At 50.6% G+C, this 19,816-nt stretch overlaps 1 protein-coding gene across 2 annotated transcripts in view; it reads left to right on the top strand.

Annotated features, from left to right (window-relative positions):
- Window positions 1-18,962, top strand: part of RAB40C (RAB40C, member RAS oncogene family) — a 37,027-nt gene extending 18,065 nt beyond the window's left edge. For both annotated transcript variants that reach the window (XM_069029851.1, XM_069029853.1), the window contains 5 exons: window positions 479-539; window positions 3,242-3,302; window positions 13,463-13,540; window positions 13,941-14,163; window positions 15,945-18,962. In XM_069029851.1, the coding sequence (XP_068885952.1) occupies window positions 479-539; window positions 3,242-3,302; window positions 13,463-13,540; window positions 13,941-14,163; window positions 15,945-16,225 (704 nt within the window). In that variant the 3' untranslated portion in view covers window positions 16,226-18,962. The remainder of the gene's footprint in view (window positions 1-478; window positions 540-3,241; window positions 3,303-13,462; window positions 13,541-13,940; window positions 14,164-15,944) is intronic.
- The last annotated feature ends 854 nt before the right edge of the window (window positions 18,963-19,816 follow it).

Below are 19,816 nucleotides of genomic sequence, written 5' to 3'. Positions count from 1 at the left end.
CTCACTCCCCAAAACTCTTAATTTATCCCTGCAATATGGGATAATGCTACAAATCACTGAATCTCAGAAAATCATGGAGTGATTTGGGTTAGAAGGAGCCCTAAAGCTCATCTTGTTCACCTCCCCCTGCCATGGTCAGGGACACCTTCCTAGGTTGCCCCAAGCCCCATCCAACCTTTCCTAGAGCTCAAATTCTAAGAGGTTTAATCCCACAATGGAGAAGTCAGAAGCAATGCAGGGGTTAACAGTGTTTTCAGGGAGGAGGGATAGAGCTCCATGAAAGCAGTCTTTGCCATGGAGCAGAAGTCTGTGTCTGTCAGGTCTCTGTAGCCCTGCTTAAACAGGCAGCAGAGCAAGGAGGAGAAAACATCCCTTCAGTAAATGTGAAATGAGAGCTCTGTGTGAGCAGAGCAAGGCTCTTCTGTGTCTCTGAAGATGTTCTCAGGGTTTGCTCAGCTTTTCACTGCTTTTCTTTCAGGAATTGACTACAAGACCACTACTATCTTGTTGGATGGCAGAAGGGTTAAGCTGGAACTCTGGTGAGTGTTTCTGAGCCTTTCTAACCCAAACCCTGGGAGCTCAGGCCAGGTGAGCAGGGACACAGGGCTGGGGGGATGCTGTACAGGGGCTGTGGAGAGCATGGACCATCCCTGGGTGTGTGGTGGGACTTGCTGGCTGTTCCTATCAGAAAGTTACTCTGGCAAACCAGATTCCTTTCTGTAAATCAAGCAGCACAAACACCATGCTGCTCTTTGCTGGAATAGTCTGATTTCAGTCATTGTTAGTCATAACTGACCATTTTCACTGTTACTCTGCACTTGAGACCCCACCTGTAGTTCTGTTGTCCAGAGTTCTTGGCACAAGAAGGACATGGATATGTTAGAACAGGTTCAGAGGAGGCCACAAAGATGCTCCAAGAGCCCCTCTGCTCTGGAGCCAGGCTGGGAGAGCTGGGTGTATTCACCTGGAGAGGAGAAGGCTCCAGGAGGGACCTTAGAGCCCCTTGCAGGGCCTAAAGGGGCTCCAGGAGGGCTGGAGAGGGACTGGGGACAAGGGATGGAGGGACAGGCCAAGGGGGAATGGCTTCCCAGTGCCACAGGGCAGGGCTGGATGGGATATTGGGAAGGAATTGTTCCCTGGCAGGGTGGGCAGGCCCTGGCACAGGGTGCCCAGAGCAGCTGTGGCTGCCCCTGGATCCCTGGCAGTGTCCAAGGCCAGGTTGGATGGGGTTTGGAGCAGCCTGGGATAGGGGAATGTGTCCCTGCCCATGGCAAGGGGTTGGAACTGGTTGGTGGATAATGTCCCTTCCAACCAAACTATAACATCATTCTATGTTCCCATATGGCTCTTGGTCACTGAGGGACTAGTATTGTTTTGGAAGCATAACTGGATTTTCCTGAAGTCCAAGGATGAGAAATAGAAATAAGAGAAGGAAGGTAGAAGAATAAAACAGGTGAAACCCTTAGTCCCTCAGCAGCTGGATATTTCTCAATACCTTGAGTAGAAAACTAAACCAAGAGCTGTGAACAGACCTCCCAGTGTCAGGGTAGGGTGAACTCCTGGAGAGCAGGACTGACTGGAGTGACCGGACACCGGGACAGAGGTGGGAGAGCACTGCATGGGAGGGGTAACCCCTGCCTTATCTGTCAGCACCAGAGGAGAGCTGCAGTCCTTCTGGCTGAGCTTTGTCTGAGGTCCAACTTGCTGAGGAGCTGACACAGCAGTCTGTGGAGATGAAAGACGAAGGGTAGGACAGGACAGGATAGGTAAGGATGGGTAGTTTGTCCCTACCCTGGTTTTCACACAGATCTAGTAGGGAATGACACAGGTTCTAAAATATGGAGTTAAATATCCCCTTACAAATGCTTGGGTCAGGTAACAGGAATATTAGTAACATGTGTGAATTATTAAATAGGAATGAACCCCATGTTCTCAGCCTCCATGACTGACTCTAGCAATGTGTTGTTTGGTGGTTTAATTACACCCCTGCTCTCTGAAGCTGAATGTCCTCATTTTTCTTACAAAAAAGAACAGAAGCAGCTAATTTATCTCTTCTAGCCTCCATGTTTATATGTGCCACTTGCATTCTTGTCTCTTTTGTGAGATGCCTATTTTAACATTTCAGCCCCAAGTGTGTAGTAACTTAGTGCTTCCCTCTTGAAACCATCTTTTTACACTGTAATTCTTGAGCTGGAGAACAGCACAGGGACTGAAAAGCTGATAACACTGATTGATGATGCCTCAGTGTAATCTTTTATCATTACTTACCCAGTATTTGATTGTTGAGGGAGAAGGACATGTAAGCACAGGCTGTTAGATTGATGTCCAGGATCTACAAAGCTTTAGACTGAAAAAATGACTGTCCTGCATGTGAGGTCAGCATGTTTTTCTTAGAGCTACAAATCTGGGGCTGAGGGATTCCTCAGCCTTCTCAGTGGCCATTAAAGTGTCTTTTATCCTGGCCCAGGGAATAGATTTGACAAACACCATACTGTGTCTCTGATTAGCCTGACACATTTCAGTATGTCCTGGTTACATCAGAGTTCTGGGCTCTGGCTTCTTGTCCCAGATGGGGACTGAGAGGTGCTGGTAATTTTGTCAAACTTAGTTACACCTTGTCCAGACAGGAGAAATGATAGTGACTGAAAAGCCCCTTATTGTCACAGTGGTCTAAAACACTGTACCCCAATCCTGTTCCTCAGCTTTCTGTAGGATATATAGAGCAGGTCTGTCAGGAATCTGGGGATAAAGAGAATTCCCTTTATTTTTTTGTTAAAATCTGTTTGAAAAATAAGTGAAGCCTAGTGCAAGTCAGTTTCTCCTCCTGTGAGTGGTCACATTTAGGTTGGCTGTTCTCCATGGCTGGGAGAGCTCTGCAGACTCATGACTTTGAACTCCTGTGGACTGAAGGGAGCTAGGCAGAAAATCCTTTGCCCAGGGGAGTAAAATGACTTATACTCTGACACATCATGAGGTAGTGCTGCAGCAGAGTGGTTTGGGCTTGTACCTTCTCCATGGGAAGCACGATGACAGTGACAACCTGTACCCAAAGGTCGTGATGTACCCACCAGTTCTTCCCCAGAAGAACCCACTGGGCCAAGCACTTTGGGTACCATGCACATCCTAAAGATCTGACAAGATCAACACAGATTTTTATTTTATTTCTTTATGGCCAGTAGGAGATGTGCAGTATGGGAGTGAATTCTGCACATCTCACAGCTGTAACTTTTCTGTGTTTTAGGGACACCTCAGGGCAAGGAAGATTTTGCACCATTTTCAGATCCTACTCCAGGGGAGCCCAGGTAAGTGCTGCTCTCAGGGCTTTGATGGGACACATTTGCTTTTCCTTTAGGCTGTAAAAGTCTTTCCTGCCATAGTAAAGAGCTCTGAAGAGGAATGTACTGATCACCAAATGGATCTCTGTAGATGAGAGGAGACACTTAATGTTGTCTTGTTGCCTGGGATTCTGTTCTTATGAAGTGGTGGGAGAGAAGGGAGTGAATGGCAGACTTTGCTAAACTCCCACAGAAAAGGTCTGTGCAGACAATATTCAGTCTTAATTTCTAGAGCAGGGCTGAGAGGTTGGGGTTAGAGAGGATGAGGCAATTCTCACTCTAGATCTGCCTTATCTTTAATGTGGGAACTCCTACTTTCTGAGGTTTCTCAAATTTGTTTAAATATGGCACTGGCTTTCCCAGTGGAGTTCTTCCAGTCTGTGTTGCTTTCGAGTCAGTTCCAAAAATAGGGGTGGCTCCTACTTGCGTGTTTGAGGCAGATTTGAAACTAGAGCAGCTCAACTGGAACGTAAAGTATGTGTGTTCCTCAAAACATGAGGCAGAGTGTTAGATTTTGAGCTTCTCCTTTGGGCCCTGCTCCAGAATAGCATCAAGATCCTCAACAGCACAAAAATCTTGTGGTCCTCTGGAAAATTGCTGTCTAATAGTGCTTTCTCACAGTTCTGCTGTTGTCCTTTTAGTAGACATGGCAGGGTCCCTCCAGGATAAAGTTTCCCTAAGTTAAATGAGTTACTTTATTTTCCTTATCATTTCCAAATTGGAAAGCTTTGGAGAAAATTCCTCTTCTCTAAGACACTAACAGTCAGAAGATGTATATCAGTCTCCTGAGTATCCTGGGAGATCCCCAGCCTTTGGGAAACGTTGCTCTTCTGCTCAAGCTCTTACCACTCTTGGCTTTTTGCTACTTGTATCTGTAGACCTTTGCTTTGCTAACTGGCAAAATCTGTGTTTTTCTCTGACTTCCTGCAAATTCACTTGTGCCATAGACATAGGAGCACCTCACCTGGGGTGTGCTGTTGAGATCTCCCCCAGTGTCTTGTTTATTCATGTTAGTGCACATCTCTGGTGGTCTGGATGTTTTGAGGAAGCTCCTTTGAAGCAGAAGCCAATTTCCTGGTGCTTGCAGAAAAGTGCAAGGCAAGGAGAGTTGGAGTTCTGCAGTGGGAAAGTGCAGGATCCCCCGTTTGCATGCTCAGTCCCGTGTCTGAGTTTCTTTCAGCTTCTACATTTCATTTTCTTTCAGCCCTTTCTACATTTCAGAAAAATCTGGAGCCCCAATCCCATAATTTCAGAATGGTTTGCATTGGAAGGGACTTAAAGGCTCGTCTCATTCCAACCCCCCTCCCATGTGCAGGGACACCTTCCACTATCCCAGTTTGCTCCAAGCCCCATCCAACCTGGCCTTGAACACTTCCAGGGATCAGGAATCCACAACCTCCTCGTGGAACCTGTGGGCTTGAGGCCACATTGCCTCCCTCACCAGTGAACAGAAGTGAACAGAACTGGTCAGTGTGGTTTCCTGGTGACCACAGAACTCAGCTTTGGTCAGGCTTTTTCTAACACCTTGCTGTGTCAGATGCTCAGATCAAACTGGGAATAAAAAGCAGCAGCTGCTGTATCCAGGAATGCCACCTGGGAGCTTTTAGCCCTGTGTGCAGCCACTGTGCACAGTGGTTACTCCCCTTGGTGTGACCTGGGAGCTCCTCAGAGCAGGTGCTGTGTCTTGGCACGACTGCACCCTCAGAGCCTGAGCCCACGCCCCAGAGCTCGTACCTGCTGCTGCCACAGGGCAATCTGGGGCACAGGGCAAAGCTGAAGTAAGCAGTGATGAGAATGCTTGAATTGGATGGGGAGAGAGACACACATCTGTCTGGAACCTGCATGGAGCTGTGAGGCACTGGCACAGCACCTCCATGGGCTTCCTGCAGCCTGTTCTCCCTGGACACTACATTTGGGTGCCACAAGGTGTCATGTACCTGGCTGTCTGCAGTCTTGAAAGGCATTGATTTTCTCTTCCTTCCTCAAAATGAATCTCTTGGCCTTCTTTGCTTTGGAGGCGATGTCCTGCCCTTCAGCTGTATTTATCAGTATTGCTGGAGGAGCTCTCACCTGAGCATCAGCAAGGTTTGCCTCATCCATCTCCCTGCCTACCCCTTCCAAGGAATGAGTCTGAGACAGTAAACCTCATCAGCCAGGCAAGGGGACCTTTAATGGGAATGCTTTATAGAATCATGGAGTCACTAAGGTTGAAAAAGCTCTCCAAGATCGAGTCAAACCAGCAACCCAGCACTGCCAAGGCCCCAACTAAACCAGGTCTCTCAGCACCAAATTCTGTGTGGGTTTTAATATCTCCAGGGATGGTGACTTCACCAGTGCACTGAACAGCCCGTGCCAATGCCTGAACACCCTTTCAGTGAAGAAATTACCCCAAAATGCAATCTAAACCTCCTCTAGCACAACCTGAGGTTGTTTCCTCTCACCCTGTCACTTGTTGCCTGGGAGAAGAGACCAATCCCCACGTGACTCCCACCCTCTTTCAGGAAGTTGTAGACAGCAATTCACTGCTGAATGCTGGGGAATGGAGCTCACTTGCACACCCAGGTGTAGCTCACAGCTTTGCCTCAAACCTGCCCTCTGCTCGTCCAACAAATGCCTTTTCCAAAGTGCTGTTGTGATGCCTTAATCCTGGTCTGCCCAAATAGTCAACCCTTAAAAGCAGCAAACCAGCCCTAAGGAACATGCCTGCCTAGGAGGAGGAGAGCTAATTCCCAAGGGAAGTCTCTCTGTGCCCTTTGAAAGGAGATGAGGACAGGGAAAGTGCCGCTGGAAAATGACTGGAGTCCTTGTACAGCCTTCTCCAGGTGGCTTGGAGTAAAACTCAGATTGTTTTCAGCAGCAAGTGGTTGGCTCCCATGTGATGTTCCAGTGAGATTCCTGTGTTAACAGGAATACAGATACTGTGTCTCTTAAATAACTCACCACAACTTTCAACAGAAGAAGAAAGTATCTGAATTTATACTCTGAATGGTTAACCAAAGCAAGAGGACTGTTTGTTTTGAATAACAAATGCCTGTGTGACTGCAAGGATGGACTTCCAACACCTCCAGTTATTTTCAGTATGCAGAAGCTGACTACTTCTGGCATGGCCGTAGCATAAATACAGCATAACCTGTGTGGTCTTGGTGGAGAAACACATCAGTGCTTCTGAGTTCTCTGATTTAGAATCATGGAATGGTTTGGGTTGGAAGGGACCTTAAAGCTCATCCCATCCCACCCCTGCCATGGCAGGGACACCTTCCACTCTCCCAGGCTGCTCCAAGCCCCGTCCAGCCTGACCTTGGACACTGCCAGGGATCCAGGGGCAGCCACAGCTTCTCTGGGCACCCTGTGCCAGGGCCTGCCCACCCTCCCAGGGAACAATTCCTTCCCAATATCCCATCCATCCCTGCCCTCTGGCAGTAGGAAGCCATTCCCTGTGTCCTGTCCCTCTATGCCTTGTTCCCAGTCCCTCTGCAGCTCTCCTGGAGCCCCTTTAGGCCCTGCAAGGGGCTCTGAGCCTTCTGTTCTCCAGGTGAACACCCCCAGCTCTCCCAGCCTGGCTCCAGAGCAGAGGGGCTCCAGCCCTTGGAGCATCTCTGTGGCTTCCTCTGGACTGTTACAAGAGGTCCATGTCCCTCTTATGCTGGAGGCCCCAGAGCTGGGTGCAGTACTCCAGGTGTGATCTCCAGGATGTATTCAGGGCTGTGTGCTGTACTGGCTTCTCAGCTGCAGCTGTTTGCTTTCTTTTCTACTGTCTTGGAATCATCAGACTTCAAGACTTCTGCTGTAGGAAGGCTGAAACAAATCCCCTTGGAGGCAAGAGAAACAGCTTATTTAAACTAAAAGCCAAAAGCTCAGGAAGAACAAATCCAGCAGAGAAGAGAGGTGCCAGCATGGGAAAAGCTCTGTTTGAAGTTCAGTGTGATATTTGTACAAGAACAGGTTGGTGTAAACTGGCCTTGAGCACCTTCACGCTGAGAATTAGTGGAAGGTTCTCACTGAGTGGAGGACTGAAGAGCACAAGGGGAGCTTGAAGAATGAGGTTCCAGAGAGGACTTGTACAGGTTGGCTGTGAGAGCAGGAGGCTGGCTCAGCAACCTGGCAGCCCTTACCCAGGTCTGGATAACCAATGCTTAAGAGAACACTTGGTATGAAAAATGCCTCCAAGCCAGGGAAGCCTGCCTGACTTTCCCACACACTCCTCATTGTTTCTCAAGTGTAGTGATAAGAACTGAATTTTCTGAAGTAGACCCTGGAGAGCTTGCAACATGGGGAAACAGTCTCCAGAGTTCTTGGGAGTTCTTTCCCCCATGGCACAGCCTAGTACAGTGCTCAGCCTGAACTTCATGCTGGTCCTTCCCTAGGGAAAGAACATGAGTACCTTGATGCCTCCCCCAGTTTCAACTCCACACCACTGGCCTGGGCCCAGAGCCATGTGACTTTCGTGTTCAGCAGGAACTTCTTCCTCTTGAAATTATCTGCAGTAAAACATCCTTGCTGCTCTTGATGAGCTGGCTGTGAGCAAGAACCAGCCCCTTCTTCCAGCATGATTGCCTCAGGGTTTGCTGTGAGGATCGAAGGTCTCTTGCCTTCCTTCCTGCCCTGCCTGAGATCTGATCTCATCAGGGACACAACGAGCTCTTGGGCTCAAGGTGGAAGCTTGTGGTGCTGGTGTGCCTGGGACCCCTCTCCTTTTCTCTTACTTCCCTGGGTGTCAAGTTTCCACTTCATCCCTTCTCTGTTGGGGTTTGCTGAGCCAGCAGGTCCTGACCACATCACTTCAGGGTCTCACTTTGGGGCAAAAGAGGAGTGTTTGTGTCTGGGATAGCAGAGCACTGGCCTCCAGGCACTGATGGGCAGGGGCCATGTGCAGCCAGTCATGGTGACTGCAGGGCCAGGGAGGAGGGAGATGTGGAAACCCAGTAGTGTTGCACCCTGCAGAGCCAACTCGGGCAGTCTGAGCTTGCAGTGTTGCAGAAGGATTTTTATGTTAATTGTCACAGCATGGGGTATGGTGAAGAGTATTTAGTGTGCTTAAAGGTGCTACAGAAATCTTTTTTGCTCTTGGACTTCTGCTCCTTTTCTGCTTGGCTTCAAAGTCTCAGCCCTTCCAGCAGAGCTGGCTCACTGATCTCGGCTGTTGCGAGCAGCTGTGGCTCTTCTGGCTGCTGTGAGCAAATGCAAACTATTCCAAGAGTCATCACAGAGGGGAGAAAGAGTTGTGGCAGTGTTTCCTGATCTAGCCAGGAAGAAGCAGTGTTAGCGTTGTTCCTGATGTCCTCATATGCCAGGGATTTAAACTGTTTCTGAAAATGTGGCTTGCCAGACTCTTCCCAGACAGTGTGAAAAAATGCTCCCATCTTGCAGCAAAGCTGCAGCCCTAAAGAAATAATTAATATTGTTGAGTTCTGCTTAGGCAGGTGGTTTGAGGAGCTGCTGTTTATCCTGTTCAGGGCTTCTTAGTATGCAGGAAGGTGGTGGATTTTTGGCACCTCAGCAGACTCAGGTGTAGGTTCAGCCCTCCCTTGTGGCTTTTTTGGTAGCTGCAAATACCTCACCTGCCTTGGGTCATTCGGATGGGATTGTCCAGCTGCTGGAGGAGCCTGCCCTGCCAAAATACTTATCAAAAGCTCAGTGATAAGTACCCCCCCGATGGGCTGTGCTGTTGGATAAAGGTTTGGCAGCAGGATGTCACTGCCCATGAGCCAAGGTCCAAGGTGCCAGCAGGAAAGGCACGATCAAATGGAGCTGTGAAAGAGCAGGCAGGAGACACAGAGTGTTCTGGTTCCAGTCAGCACTGGACCTTCTGTTTAAGGTTTATTTCATCCTGTGGGACAGAAAATCCACTCTGGGGGAGTGGATCAGCCTTCTTCAGCCTTCTTCAGCAGCAGCTTTTTTCCATGAGTGAAGAATATCATCAAGTGACACTTTCCTGGCCACCCTGTCACCTGCCTGGTGAGGGCTGAGGTCCTTGGCAGTTGTGCAAGTGCTCCCAGCAGTTTCTTGTGTGCTGGAAGCCCCTAAAGCATCTGGGAAACCTTTTTAGACAAGCCTGCTTTGCACTGACTGTGTGCAAGCTGATTTTCTCTTACCTTTAAAAGCTTTTTGCTTATAAACCTGGTCCAAACCTGCTGCAAGCAGGCAGAGATGATATTTCCCCAGCACCACCTCAGTTATGTGGACAGATCTTTGTGTAAGCTCCTGCTGGAAGCAAATTTGGGTTTTGGCAGAGTAAGTGTCCACATGTGCTGCTGGATACAATAACTGGTGGTGTCTCTGTGTTCCTCGTTCACTATGCAAGGCACTCATGTGGAAATTTCTGTCACTGGAATGCTGAGGGTTGTGCCAATCCCAGTAGTGTGGAACAAAATGAGAGTGGGAATGAACTCTGAAAATCCAATTGTGAAAAGACCTCAGATGGATCTGGGGATGAGTCCAGTCACCTTCTACCTACACAGAAGCTGTAGGCAGACTGAGGAGGAAAGGAGGGAGGGCTGTTGGAGGGTTGTGAGGGCTCCAAGGTCTGAGAAGCTGAGCGTGGAGCTTTTCACTCCATGCTGTGGGAACCTGGGGTACAAAAGGGCTTTGTGAAACTAAAAATCGAGAGCTGTGGAGATAATAGGGTGTTGACAACCATCTAGGCACTTAGAGAACAAATTAGGCTGGGAATGGGAAGCTGTTCATTTGTTGAGTTGAGGAAATTAAAATTCTGTGCACATTATTCCAAAGGAGACTTTTAAAAAGCCTGACAGATCTTTCTTGGAACTGTCTGCAGAGATGGAGCCAGCTCCCTCTCTGTGCATGGCTGAGTGCTGTTCTCTCTGGGGCAGAGATGGCAGTGACAGAGTGGATTTGGGATGTGTGCTGTGGAAACGTGGTGTCTGCAGCATGCCAGTGCTACTTGGAAGCAGTGTGAGGTTATCTGGCAGCACCAGGAGCTGGCCAGGGGTTGAGCAGCCTTCTTCCTCCCCCTGCTGAGCTGCAGCACAGCTGGGCTCCATACCCAGCTGGGCAGGAGGGGGATGGAGCAAGGCATGGGCAGCTTGGCCTCGGTGTCTTCTGAGCTCTGGGAAGCTTTCCTGGACAATCTTTGCTCTAAACGTGTGTGCTGGAGCTGTGCTGTGGCTTGGAGGCTCAGCTGGCAGACAAGGTGTCATGTTTTGAATTTAGAAATCGTGGTCTTGACCTTTCACCCTGCTGAGAACGTAGGGGTGTGTTTTTGCTGAAGTTTTATCCTTATTCCTATTCAAAGAACATCCAGGCAGAAGCTGCCAGCAAGCTTAAAAACTCTCTCCTCCTCAAGCATATTCCTGGCAGAAATAATCGTCACAAACTAGGTCTTGGGTCTGTTTCTCTTGGCTGAAGGAACTTGTCAATCCAGAAATGAAGCAAGTAGACTTTATTTATCTTGCTGGCCATTTGTCTTGGAACCCTTTGCTCCGTTATTTCCTGACTCTCATTAATTCTCACACACAGCCTTGGAAGCTGGAAATCAAAATAAATAGAGGAAAAATTAAAAGAAAGTTCAGAGTTTTGTTTTGGTTTTTTTTTAATATGCAATTAAAATGTGATGTATCCTGCTAGTAGGTATTTCTAGATTGGGTCCTTGAGAAGCAGTATCTTTGGTTTCATGGGATTTTTTTATTTATGGAAAATCATTACTTCCTTCTTATTTTTCCTCTGTAAATCTAGGAGAAACTGATCCTTTTCCCCTCCAAAACAAAAACAACCTCCATTTCTTTTTGATTATGAAGTTTTTGGACTGTCCTAGAAATGAGACTACAAAGAATTATGGACTCTAGGTATGAGCTCCAGACTTTCCTTGAAGGAAACTGAAGATGCTCCCCCCACACCACAGATGCTTCTGCCATTCTGTAAACTCACCTTCAGGTCCTACAGAACAGCCTCAAACCCAGACTTTGAAGGGCTTGCTCTTCGTGCTGGGCTGTCAAACATGAAGCCAACCCACCTGACTTGCCTTTTGTGCCCTCTGCCCTTCTATTTGTGTGCATTTGAGCCTTTTTGTGAGGGTACAAATGCAGATGTGGAGATGTTGGAGGGCCAGCAAGGACAGGAAAAACAAACTTCACCTGGAGAGTGACTGCCTGGGGTGGAAGCACTGGGCAGTGAGGTTGGGGGTACAGCTCAAGAATCAGAATTGTTCTAGAAGCAAGAATCTGAATTGTTGTAAAATTATAAAATTGGTCAGGGTTTGAGAGCTGCTTATTCCAAAAGAGCTGAGAGAAAGGCAGACAAGGTCAAGGCACACCCAGTGCATCCGGGAACAGCTGCTGATCTGTGAGGGGGGGGCAGTGCTGCTGCCAGCTCCAGATGTGACTTTAGTATGAGGATTCAGGTGCCTTTGTGGCCCAGATGCCAGTTTATCATTCCTGTTGCTTCACACAGGAATCATGTTAATCATTTCGTGTTAATGATTATTTTTTTGTAAATTTGAGGTGTATGACACACCAAGCTTCTGCACAGGCTCCTCCCAGTTCAGCGCAGGGGTTGGCAGCAGCAAGGATTGTAAAGCTGGGGTTTGGGAGGACTGGGTAGTTTGTTTTTCCCTTCTGTATAGCACATCTTCCCTTTCAGTGGATAAAGGAGCAACTCCACAGGTACATGAGGGTGCTCCATGGTCCCTGACATGGTCTAGGACAGGTGCTGGGAGTGTCTCAGCTCTCTCCTTCCCTGTGCTGAATCCAGGCCTCTCATAGGGAGGTCTGAGCTGAAAGCTGAGACCTTCCCATGCCAATTTAACATCTCTTTGCTTATGCTGGGGCCTTGCTGTAGGGGATAGCTGTTCCTGGAGGATACCCCTGGTTCAGGGAAGGCTGGGTCTGAGGAACTTGTAGCTCACTGATCTGGTTTGGTTTGCCCTTAGTCTTGCTGCTGGTGGGTTCTCTTTTGTCCAGCACTGCCTTCCCAGCTGGACTCCTCTCAGCACAAGCTCATCTCCTCCTCCCTAGTTCCCATTGCAGGGACCTTGTACTGTGATTCTGCCAAGTCAGCTTGGAGTGCCTGTTGTCACTTGGAATGTCCTTGATTGCAAAGAAGAGTGACAAGAAGTCAGAAAAATAACGGGAGGGTTGCAGAAAGGCTCTGCTGAGGACAATTCCATAAGTGCTGTCTGTGCCCAACCAGTACCGAGCAGCAGCTCCTGGCTCGTGTGCCTGCAGGGCCAGGCACAGCCTACTTTCCTTGTGTCTGACCTCAGAAACACTCAGATTCAAGAAAAGCTCCCTTGCTGGGAGATGCTGTGGACCTGAGTGGTGGCCAGCAGTCTGGCCACCTGGGTCACCTGGTGCTCCTGGGTCCTGCCAGCCCGGCTTGGGGTGAGGTGGAGACTCCTCAGAGCTGCTCCATGTCTTCCCTGCCTTGAGTCGTGCCTGTGCTGCTGCCAGCACCACGTGCTGCACCTCAGGAGGTGACTGGGAAGCGAGTCATGGACGTGGGTGGTGTTCAGGAACATGGATGTGAACCTGAGGATGCTGTAGGTACCTCTTGCCTGAAGAAAGGGTTCTCTGCCAGTGTGGCAGTGACAGTGGGAAGCACCTTCAGCAAAGTCTGGATAGATCCTAGTCCTGAGAGCTCAGTCTGTGGAGATACCGTGGTGCTTGTTGGCATCGTTCAGCTTCTTCCTTGTCAGCAAAGGGCTCACAATGAGACAGGTTCTGGAGAAGAGGGCTGTGCTTGAAAATTCCCTCCTGTCCTGCTGCCACCTCAGCACTGACTGCAGCTGTTCTATGTAAGGGGGTAGAAAAAAAGGTGTTTCTGCCTCAGCAAGTTTGTATCAGATTTGTAACAGGAGAAGTGTGTGCTTTGCTCCTCCAGATACAGCCACCAAGGCAGTTCCTCTTTCTGTGTAGAGACTGCAGCTTTAAAAATTATTTGGGGGATACCAGAGCCAAAACAGGGGTAAAAACTTCCCTGACAACCTGGGACTGCATTAGCACAGCCTTGTTGTCTCTGTTTTTGCCATATCAGTGTACGAATGGTGCAGCTGGAGCATTGTTCTGTCCCTTTGCTTCTTGGTTTCTGCATGTGGGGGTCTTTCAGGGGTGTCCTGCCCCTGTCACATTTCCTACTATGAAAATTCCTGATTGCTTCTGATTGTCTTCCACCAGGGAATTCTCTTGGTGTATGACATCACTAATCGCTGGTCCTTTGATGGGATAGACCGATGGATAAAGGAAATAGATGAGGTAAGTGAATGGAAGAACACAGGCAGTGATCTGTAGCAGAAATACGGGGAGGTATCACCCAAGGCGTTACCTGACGCTGGGGCAGGAACGGCTCTGCTATGGAGGGGACATGATGGCAGTGCAGTAATAAGTGGAGCAAAGCAATAAGTGTCTGCCCTCCACCTCTGTGTAAATCTGGAGTAGTAGGAAAGGCCACAGGAATGGTCAAGAAAGACAGGAAACTTCCCTCAGAAGTGAATGAACTGAGAAGTGACAGCTGAGTCATCCCCACCACACAGAGGTGCTGCTGGACAGTCCCTTGGCCACAGAGCAGCTTCTACCTCTTTTCCCTCCACTGCTGTTGCAGCTAAGCAGCCTGCTGGGTGTAGCCGTGATTTCTGCACTTCTGTCCTTGTTCCAGCACGCCCCAGGTGTCCCTCGGATCCTGGTGGGGAACAGGCTGCACCTGGCCTTCAAGCGGCAGGTGCCGACGGAGCAGGCGCGCGCCTACGCCGAGAAGAACTGCATGACCTTCTTCGAGGTGAGCCCCCTGTGCAACTTCAACGTCATCGAGTCCTTCACGGAGCTGTCCCGCATCGTCCTCATGCGGCACGGCATGGAGAAGATCTGGAGGCCCAACCGAGGTCAGTGGGGTGCTCCGTGTGGGACATTTCGGCTCACGTGGAGCCGTGGGGCTGTGGCTGCCCGGGTGGGAGGTGTGGAACTGTGGGAGCTGCATCCACCTGATGTGGAGAAATGCCTCAGGCCAGACAAGCTGAAGCTGAGCCACGAGCTGCCTGTGCTGGCACGGGGATGGGCTGCTCCAGAGGGCAGTTCAGCATGTCTGGGATCTGAAGTGCTCTGGGGCATCCTCCGCCTTTCCACTTATTCTGGATGAGACTGAGGGCAATTAAGCTCCCAGCTTGAAAGTACTTCAATCAAAAGGGCTGTGTGGGATAAATCCAAGTGTAAGCACCTTTCTCCTTGCCTGAGCCTGTCTTCCTTGTTTTGGAGGGAAGCAGAGTGAGCCCAAGGAACTGAAAGGGAGTAAATCTCATCCCTGCTGTCAGCATGCAGCAGTGGGCTGGGTTATTCCATATATCCAGGCATGAGTGCCACAGGGAGGCAAACCACGAGCAGATTCTGTGTTACGTCTCAGCCTGTTGAGTTTGAAACAAAATAATCTCAGTTCCCACATTATTCCTGGCTGGAGGTAGCAGTGTGTCCCACTGCAGTCTGAGCAGCAGGAGATCTGTGTTCCTGGGATGCTGTGCTCTCATACGGATCTTCAGCTCCTGCTCATCAGGATGGGACTATCCTGTTTGCCAGCCCCAGTCACCAAATTTTCTGCCTGGGCTCCTGTCCCCAACCTGGCTGCTGTGCCATGGTCTGCAGGTCACAGAGGGATGGTGGGCAGGGACTGGGCTGTCTTCACAGACCTGAATCTCTTCCAGAGGATTTGTAACTGCAGGCTGCCTGCTTGGGAATGGAAAGGGCAAAAGGAAACGGCCTCAAGTTGTGCCAGAGGAGGTTTAGATGAGATATTGGGGGAAATTTCCTCACAAAAAAGGTGGTCAGGCACGCAAACAGGCTGCACTGGGCAGTGGTGGAGTCACCATCCCTGAAGTGTTCAAGAAAGATGCAGATGTAGCACTTGGGGACATAGTTTAGTGGAGGCATTGGCAGTGCTGGGGGAATGGTTGGACTCGATGGTCTTAGAAGGCCTTTTCTGACCGAAATGATTCTGTGATTCTGTGACTGGGGGCTCCGTACCGGGCAAGGGGGATCTGCCTGCTCGGGAACGGCAGCGTGCCTCTGGCCGCAGGGAGGATAACTAGTGCCCTCCTGTGGCCGCTGGCTGGGAATCCCCCGGCAAGGAGAGGGACTTCCAGGCTCACAGGATGCCCGCTGAGCTGGGAGGATGCTGGGAAGCTCAAAAGGGCAGAGTAGTGTTCTGGGTGTTCTGCCTTGGTGGGTCTCTGTGGCTGGGGGGTTCTGCAGAGAGCTGCCCCCTGAGCAGGTCCCAGGTGCCACTGTCCTGTTCCAGGACTTGCTGACCCTGTTGCCTTTTTCCTAGGCACATCCTGGTTGCCAGAGGGTGGGTTGAGAAGCCAAGTGTCTGTCAGGAACGTGAGTCAGGCCCTGCCAGCCCCGGGTGCTGAGCAGAGCAGGGCTGGCAGTGCCTAACCCTGTGTTCACACCAAAGCTGGTGTCTGGCAAAGCACAAACCTGCAACAGCAGAGCTCACCTTGATTTCCCAAGCTTTTGTCCTAAATACCCTGCTCCCTACTCTCAGCTCCTGTGAGATCATTACTGACATATCTCCCTGAGGAGATGGAGCTGTGCAGCACAAGGAATAGTTGTGGGGGAAGGGCAGCCCAGAGGATCTCCTGGCCCTTGACTGCATGGTCCTTTCTCCCACCAGTGTTCAGCTTACAGGACCTGTGCTGCCGAGCCATCGTGTCCTGCACCCCAGTGCACCTCATCGACAAGCTCCCCTTGCCCGTCACCATCAAGAGCCACCTGAAATCCTTCTCCATGGCCAATGGGATGAATGCAGTGATGATGCACGGCCGCTCCTATTCCCTGGCCAGCAGCGGGGGCGGGAGCAGCAGCAAAGGGAACAGCTTGAAGAGATCCAAATCCATCCGGCCTCCCCAGAGCCCCCCACAGAACTGCTCACGCAACAACTGCAAGATCTCTTAGCAGGATGGGCACCCTGAGCTTCTGTCAGATCCACACCCACCCACCGATGTACAGCTGTTTGCACACCGAACCCTTTTCCACTGGATCCTTTCGGATGGGCCACGGTTGCTTTTCCAATGGCACGCACAAGCGTTAGGAATGTGCTCACGTTTTGGCTTGGCATAGGAAGAAGCATGGTGCCGGCTGGATCCCGCAGCACTGGCGGGGAGAGGATCTGCCAAGTGACCCTCCAAGAATGCTTTGGGCTTTGCCTCTTGGCCTAGGGTGGAAAATTCAGCAGCTGCCGGGTTGGGGAGGGGGGAAGGGGAAAAAAGCTCATCCAGTCTCAATGGAGCAATGGATTTAATGGAAGATTGAGAGGCTTAAGGGAGTAGGCAAGGAGAGTCTGTGCTGCAACTTTAACTCTTGGCCTCCTGAACAGATTGCTGGTGCAATAGTGATCATTGGATGTAGACAAAAAGAAACAGGGACAGGGAACTAATGACAGTTTTCACCGGGATGTTAACCTGCTGTTGCCAAAAAAACCAGAAAACAAGGCAAGAGTTGGCCAATTGGAAAGGGGAAGGCAGCGCTCCGTTCGCCGCCTTCGCTTATTTATGTAAATATTATACATATATATAAATATCACTTGTTTTTTAAGGGTTTTTTTAAGAAGCAGTCAGGGAAAATTTTATGCAGCCATGTAAATACAACACTGGATTGACTTTCCCAGTGTCAGCAAAGGGGGACAAGTGGAGGATTTTCCAATGAAAACACATAAATGCTTTAAGAGACTTTCCCTCACCTCTGGGCTCGTGCTGGTGTTTTTAAATACTACGTGTGCAGAAGGAAAGGACAATTGGTGTGGAACACGCCCCGAGCTGCTCTATTCCTGTCATTCCCTAGAACTTGTGAGTGCCGAAGCAGGGTGGGATGGCAGTGCATGGAGAAGCAGAGTGGTGAGGCCAGGGTCCTGGGGGGTTGGAGTGTTTTGGCAGGCAGGAGGAAGAGGCAGCTCTGGGGTCAGACTGATTCCTTGGTCACTTTGTGCTTTCTCATCGGGGATTGGGGAGCAGGGGGGTGGAAGCATTGTGCCTAAAGCAGAGGAAAAATGCTGAATTTTGTTCTTTATTGCTGCAAAGCCTCAGCCATCGCTTCTAGTGCCCTCCATCCATGACAGCACCCCATGTGACAGCCCCTGGATCCTGGCTGCTTCCAGCTTTGCTTTCCCAAAGATGCTGCCTGGGCTCGCACTGCTGTGGCTCCTCCTGGATGAAAGTGGGAAAGAGCAGAAGCGGCTTTTCCCACTGGAGTGTGAAGGAGCAGGGACTGGGAAGATGGAAGGTTGGGGTGGGGAAACAGCAATCTCCAGGTCCCTTAGAGGCAAAATCACTTGGCTCTTGGGGCTGTCCCAGGAGATGGGGAGAGCAAACTGCTTTGCTCTGTGGGATGGCTCCTGGATCTTGGAGGGGTAAGAGCTTGGGATGGATCTTCTGTCAAGCCAAGTGCACCTGCTTCCCTGGCTTTGTTCCATGGCTGACCTGTGCTGGAAATTCACCTGGAAACTGAGAAATAGCACCCAGCCCTTATCCCGAAAGTTAAGGGAGCCTGGCAGTGGGGCTGAGCTACGGTGGCAGGTTCTCATAGGTGGCCAGGGTGTGTAGATCGTGAGTAGTGTGGTAGGAAGTGAAGTGTACAGCACTGCCATCCCCTCCTGGGACCAGCAGCTCCTTAAGGCCCAGGCTTGCTCTGCTCCCCCTTTCCAGGCAGCCTGGGGCACTGCACGGGCAGAATGAAGCCGCTGCAGCTCCCGCGCGGCCGACGGACCCGCTGTGTCCAGGCAGCAGGGACAGCAGGGACAGCAGGGACAGCAGGGACGTGTCCCCCTGCAGGGACGTCGCTTCCCGTGCTCCCAAGCTGGCCTGGGAGGTGCCAGAGGCTTCCCCCTCCCCTCTCTGCAGAGCACAGCGCGGGCCGGTCTCTTGGCTCGGCTCTCTCGTGCTTTATCGCCCAGCTCAAGTGAGCGAGGACAGAATTAAACCCCAGGCAGGTGGAGGGGGAGAGGAATCCTTTGTAGTGGTGCTTTGGCTCGAGAGCAAAGCCGCGGCCGGGCCGTCCCGGTGGCGCGAAGGCCGGGGGATTTGGAGAACCTGTCTGGGATGGCTGGCACCTGTTTCCCATCACTTAACACACAGCAGAAGACAATCGCTGGCTCAGCAGCACAGGGATATACGGCCAACAGGTGACCGGCACCGCCAAGGGCGGCTCCTCCCGGGAATCGCCCCCGGGCACCACGGGGCCCCGGCGCCGGTGTGTGGGGCGAAGAGGGATAAAGGGATCCTTCCTGAAATCACCAAGCGGCTGCATGTCTCAAAACTTGCTGTACCTCTGCTTTGGTTTGGCTGTGCCACGTGTGCCACCTCCCCACGCTGTTTCCCTGTGGTTGGTCTAGGTTTTGTCACCCTGTAAAGTCTCACGGATCCTGTTTGGAGTGGGGATGGAAGATTTCCCTGGAGTGATTGCCCAGCAACAAACTTTTTTTATTTTTTAATTTAAAAGGAAAAGATTCTTGCATCTGATGTCAACACTAGTCTGTAGCTGCTCTCCGACACTTGTACCATTCCTGAGTTGGGTTTTTTTGGACTATCCTTTTATTTTTTTATTCCTTTGTACAGTCAGTGTTGTTTAACTGATTCTACATGGTTTTGTTTTGTATAAATTAAAGTCTTTTTGTTTGTTTTGAACTACCAATTGAAAAGAGGAGAAGTTGTATCTGTTTTTGTGGGGGCTGGGAAGAGGTTGAAGGGAAAAAGGTGGTTTTGCCCATGCCTGGGGATTTCAGACTGTTTGTGGTACAGGTGTGTATTCCCATTTCCAGGTCATCCACAAAATAACTCGAATTACATTTTCTGGGGAGCCATGATTCCTGGCTGTGGTGGCTTTTTACCCTTTTCTGTAGATGCAGAAGATAAATCTGTTCTTGATTCTCACAGAACCCCTGATGTGGGGTAGTGGAGCCCTGAGAAAACACAAACTCCTCTCCAACAGGCTTGGTCCCATAGGTGGCTGGAGGAAGCCAAGCTCTCCAGCAGTTTGCCAGGAATTGTGCCCAGTCCCTGCTCCACGGCGACAGAACAAGTACAGTCAAAGCCCTAAATCCCTTCTTTGGGTCTGGGTGATCCTGGGGGAGCAGCGAGTGCTGTGGCAGCAGTCACCTCTCCTGCCTGGACTGGGGCGAGCTGGAAGCCATCCTGGGACAAATGGGACTGAAACAGAGGATGCTGCAGGGACCTCAGAGCACCAGTGTCACACCAGCGTGGCTTTTGGAGGCACCAGGAGCCCCAAAGAAGGGGGATTTGATCCTGGGGTGGGGGGAGACTTCTTGTCTGATCCCCTTCTCCCAGCCCACCTCCCCTTGACCTCCCTTTTCCCCTGCCTTCTCACTTCCCTAGGATCAGATTTTCCACTTCGTACCAGACTGGCCACGCTTGTTTTAACAGCTTAAGTAGTAATTGCTGGGGCTGGGAGGGGGCAGGGGGAAATGAGATCGTGTCTGCAGCCTGGAAAACCCTGGAGCTAAGGTGAAAGCCTGGTCAGGGAAGAGTCACGCAG

Source organism: Aphelocoma coerulescens, chromosome 14, assembly GCF_041296385.1.
Source record: "Aphelocoma coerulescens isolate FSJ_1873_10779 chromosome 14, UR_Acoe_1.0, whole genome shotgun sequence".
Classification (NCBI taxonomy): Eukaryota; Metazoa; Chordata; class Aves; order Passeriformes; family Corvidae; genus Aphelocoma; species Aphelocoma coerulescens.
Note: the sequence above shows the minus strand (reverse complement) of the source record. Positions and strands in the feature narration are given on the sequence as shown.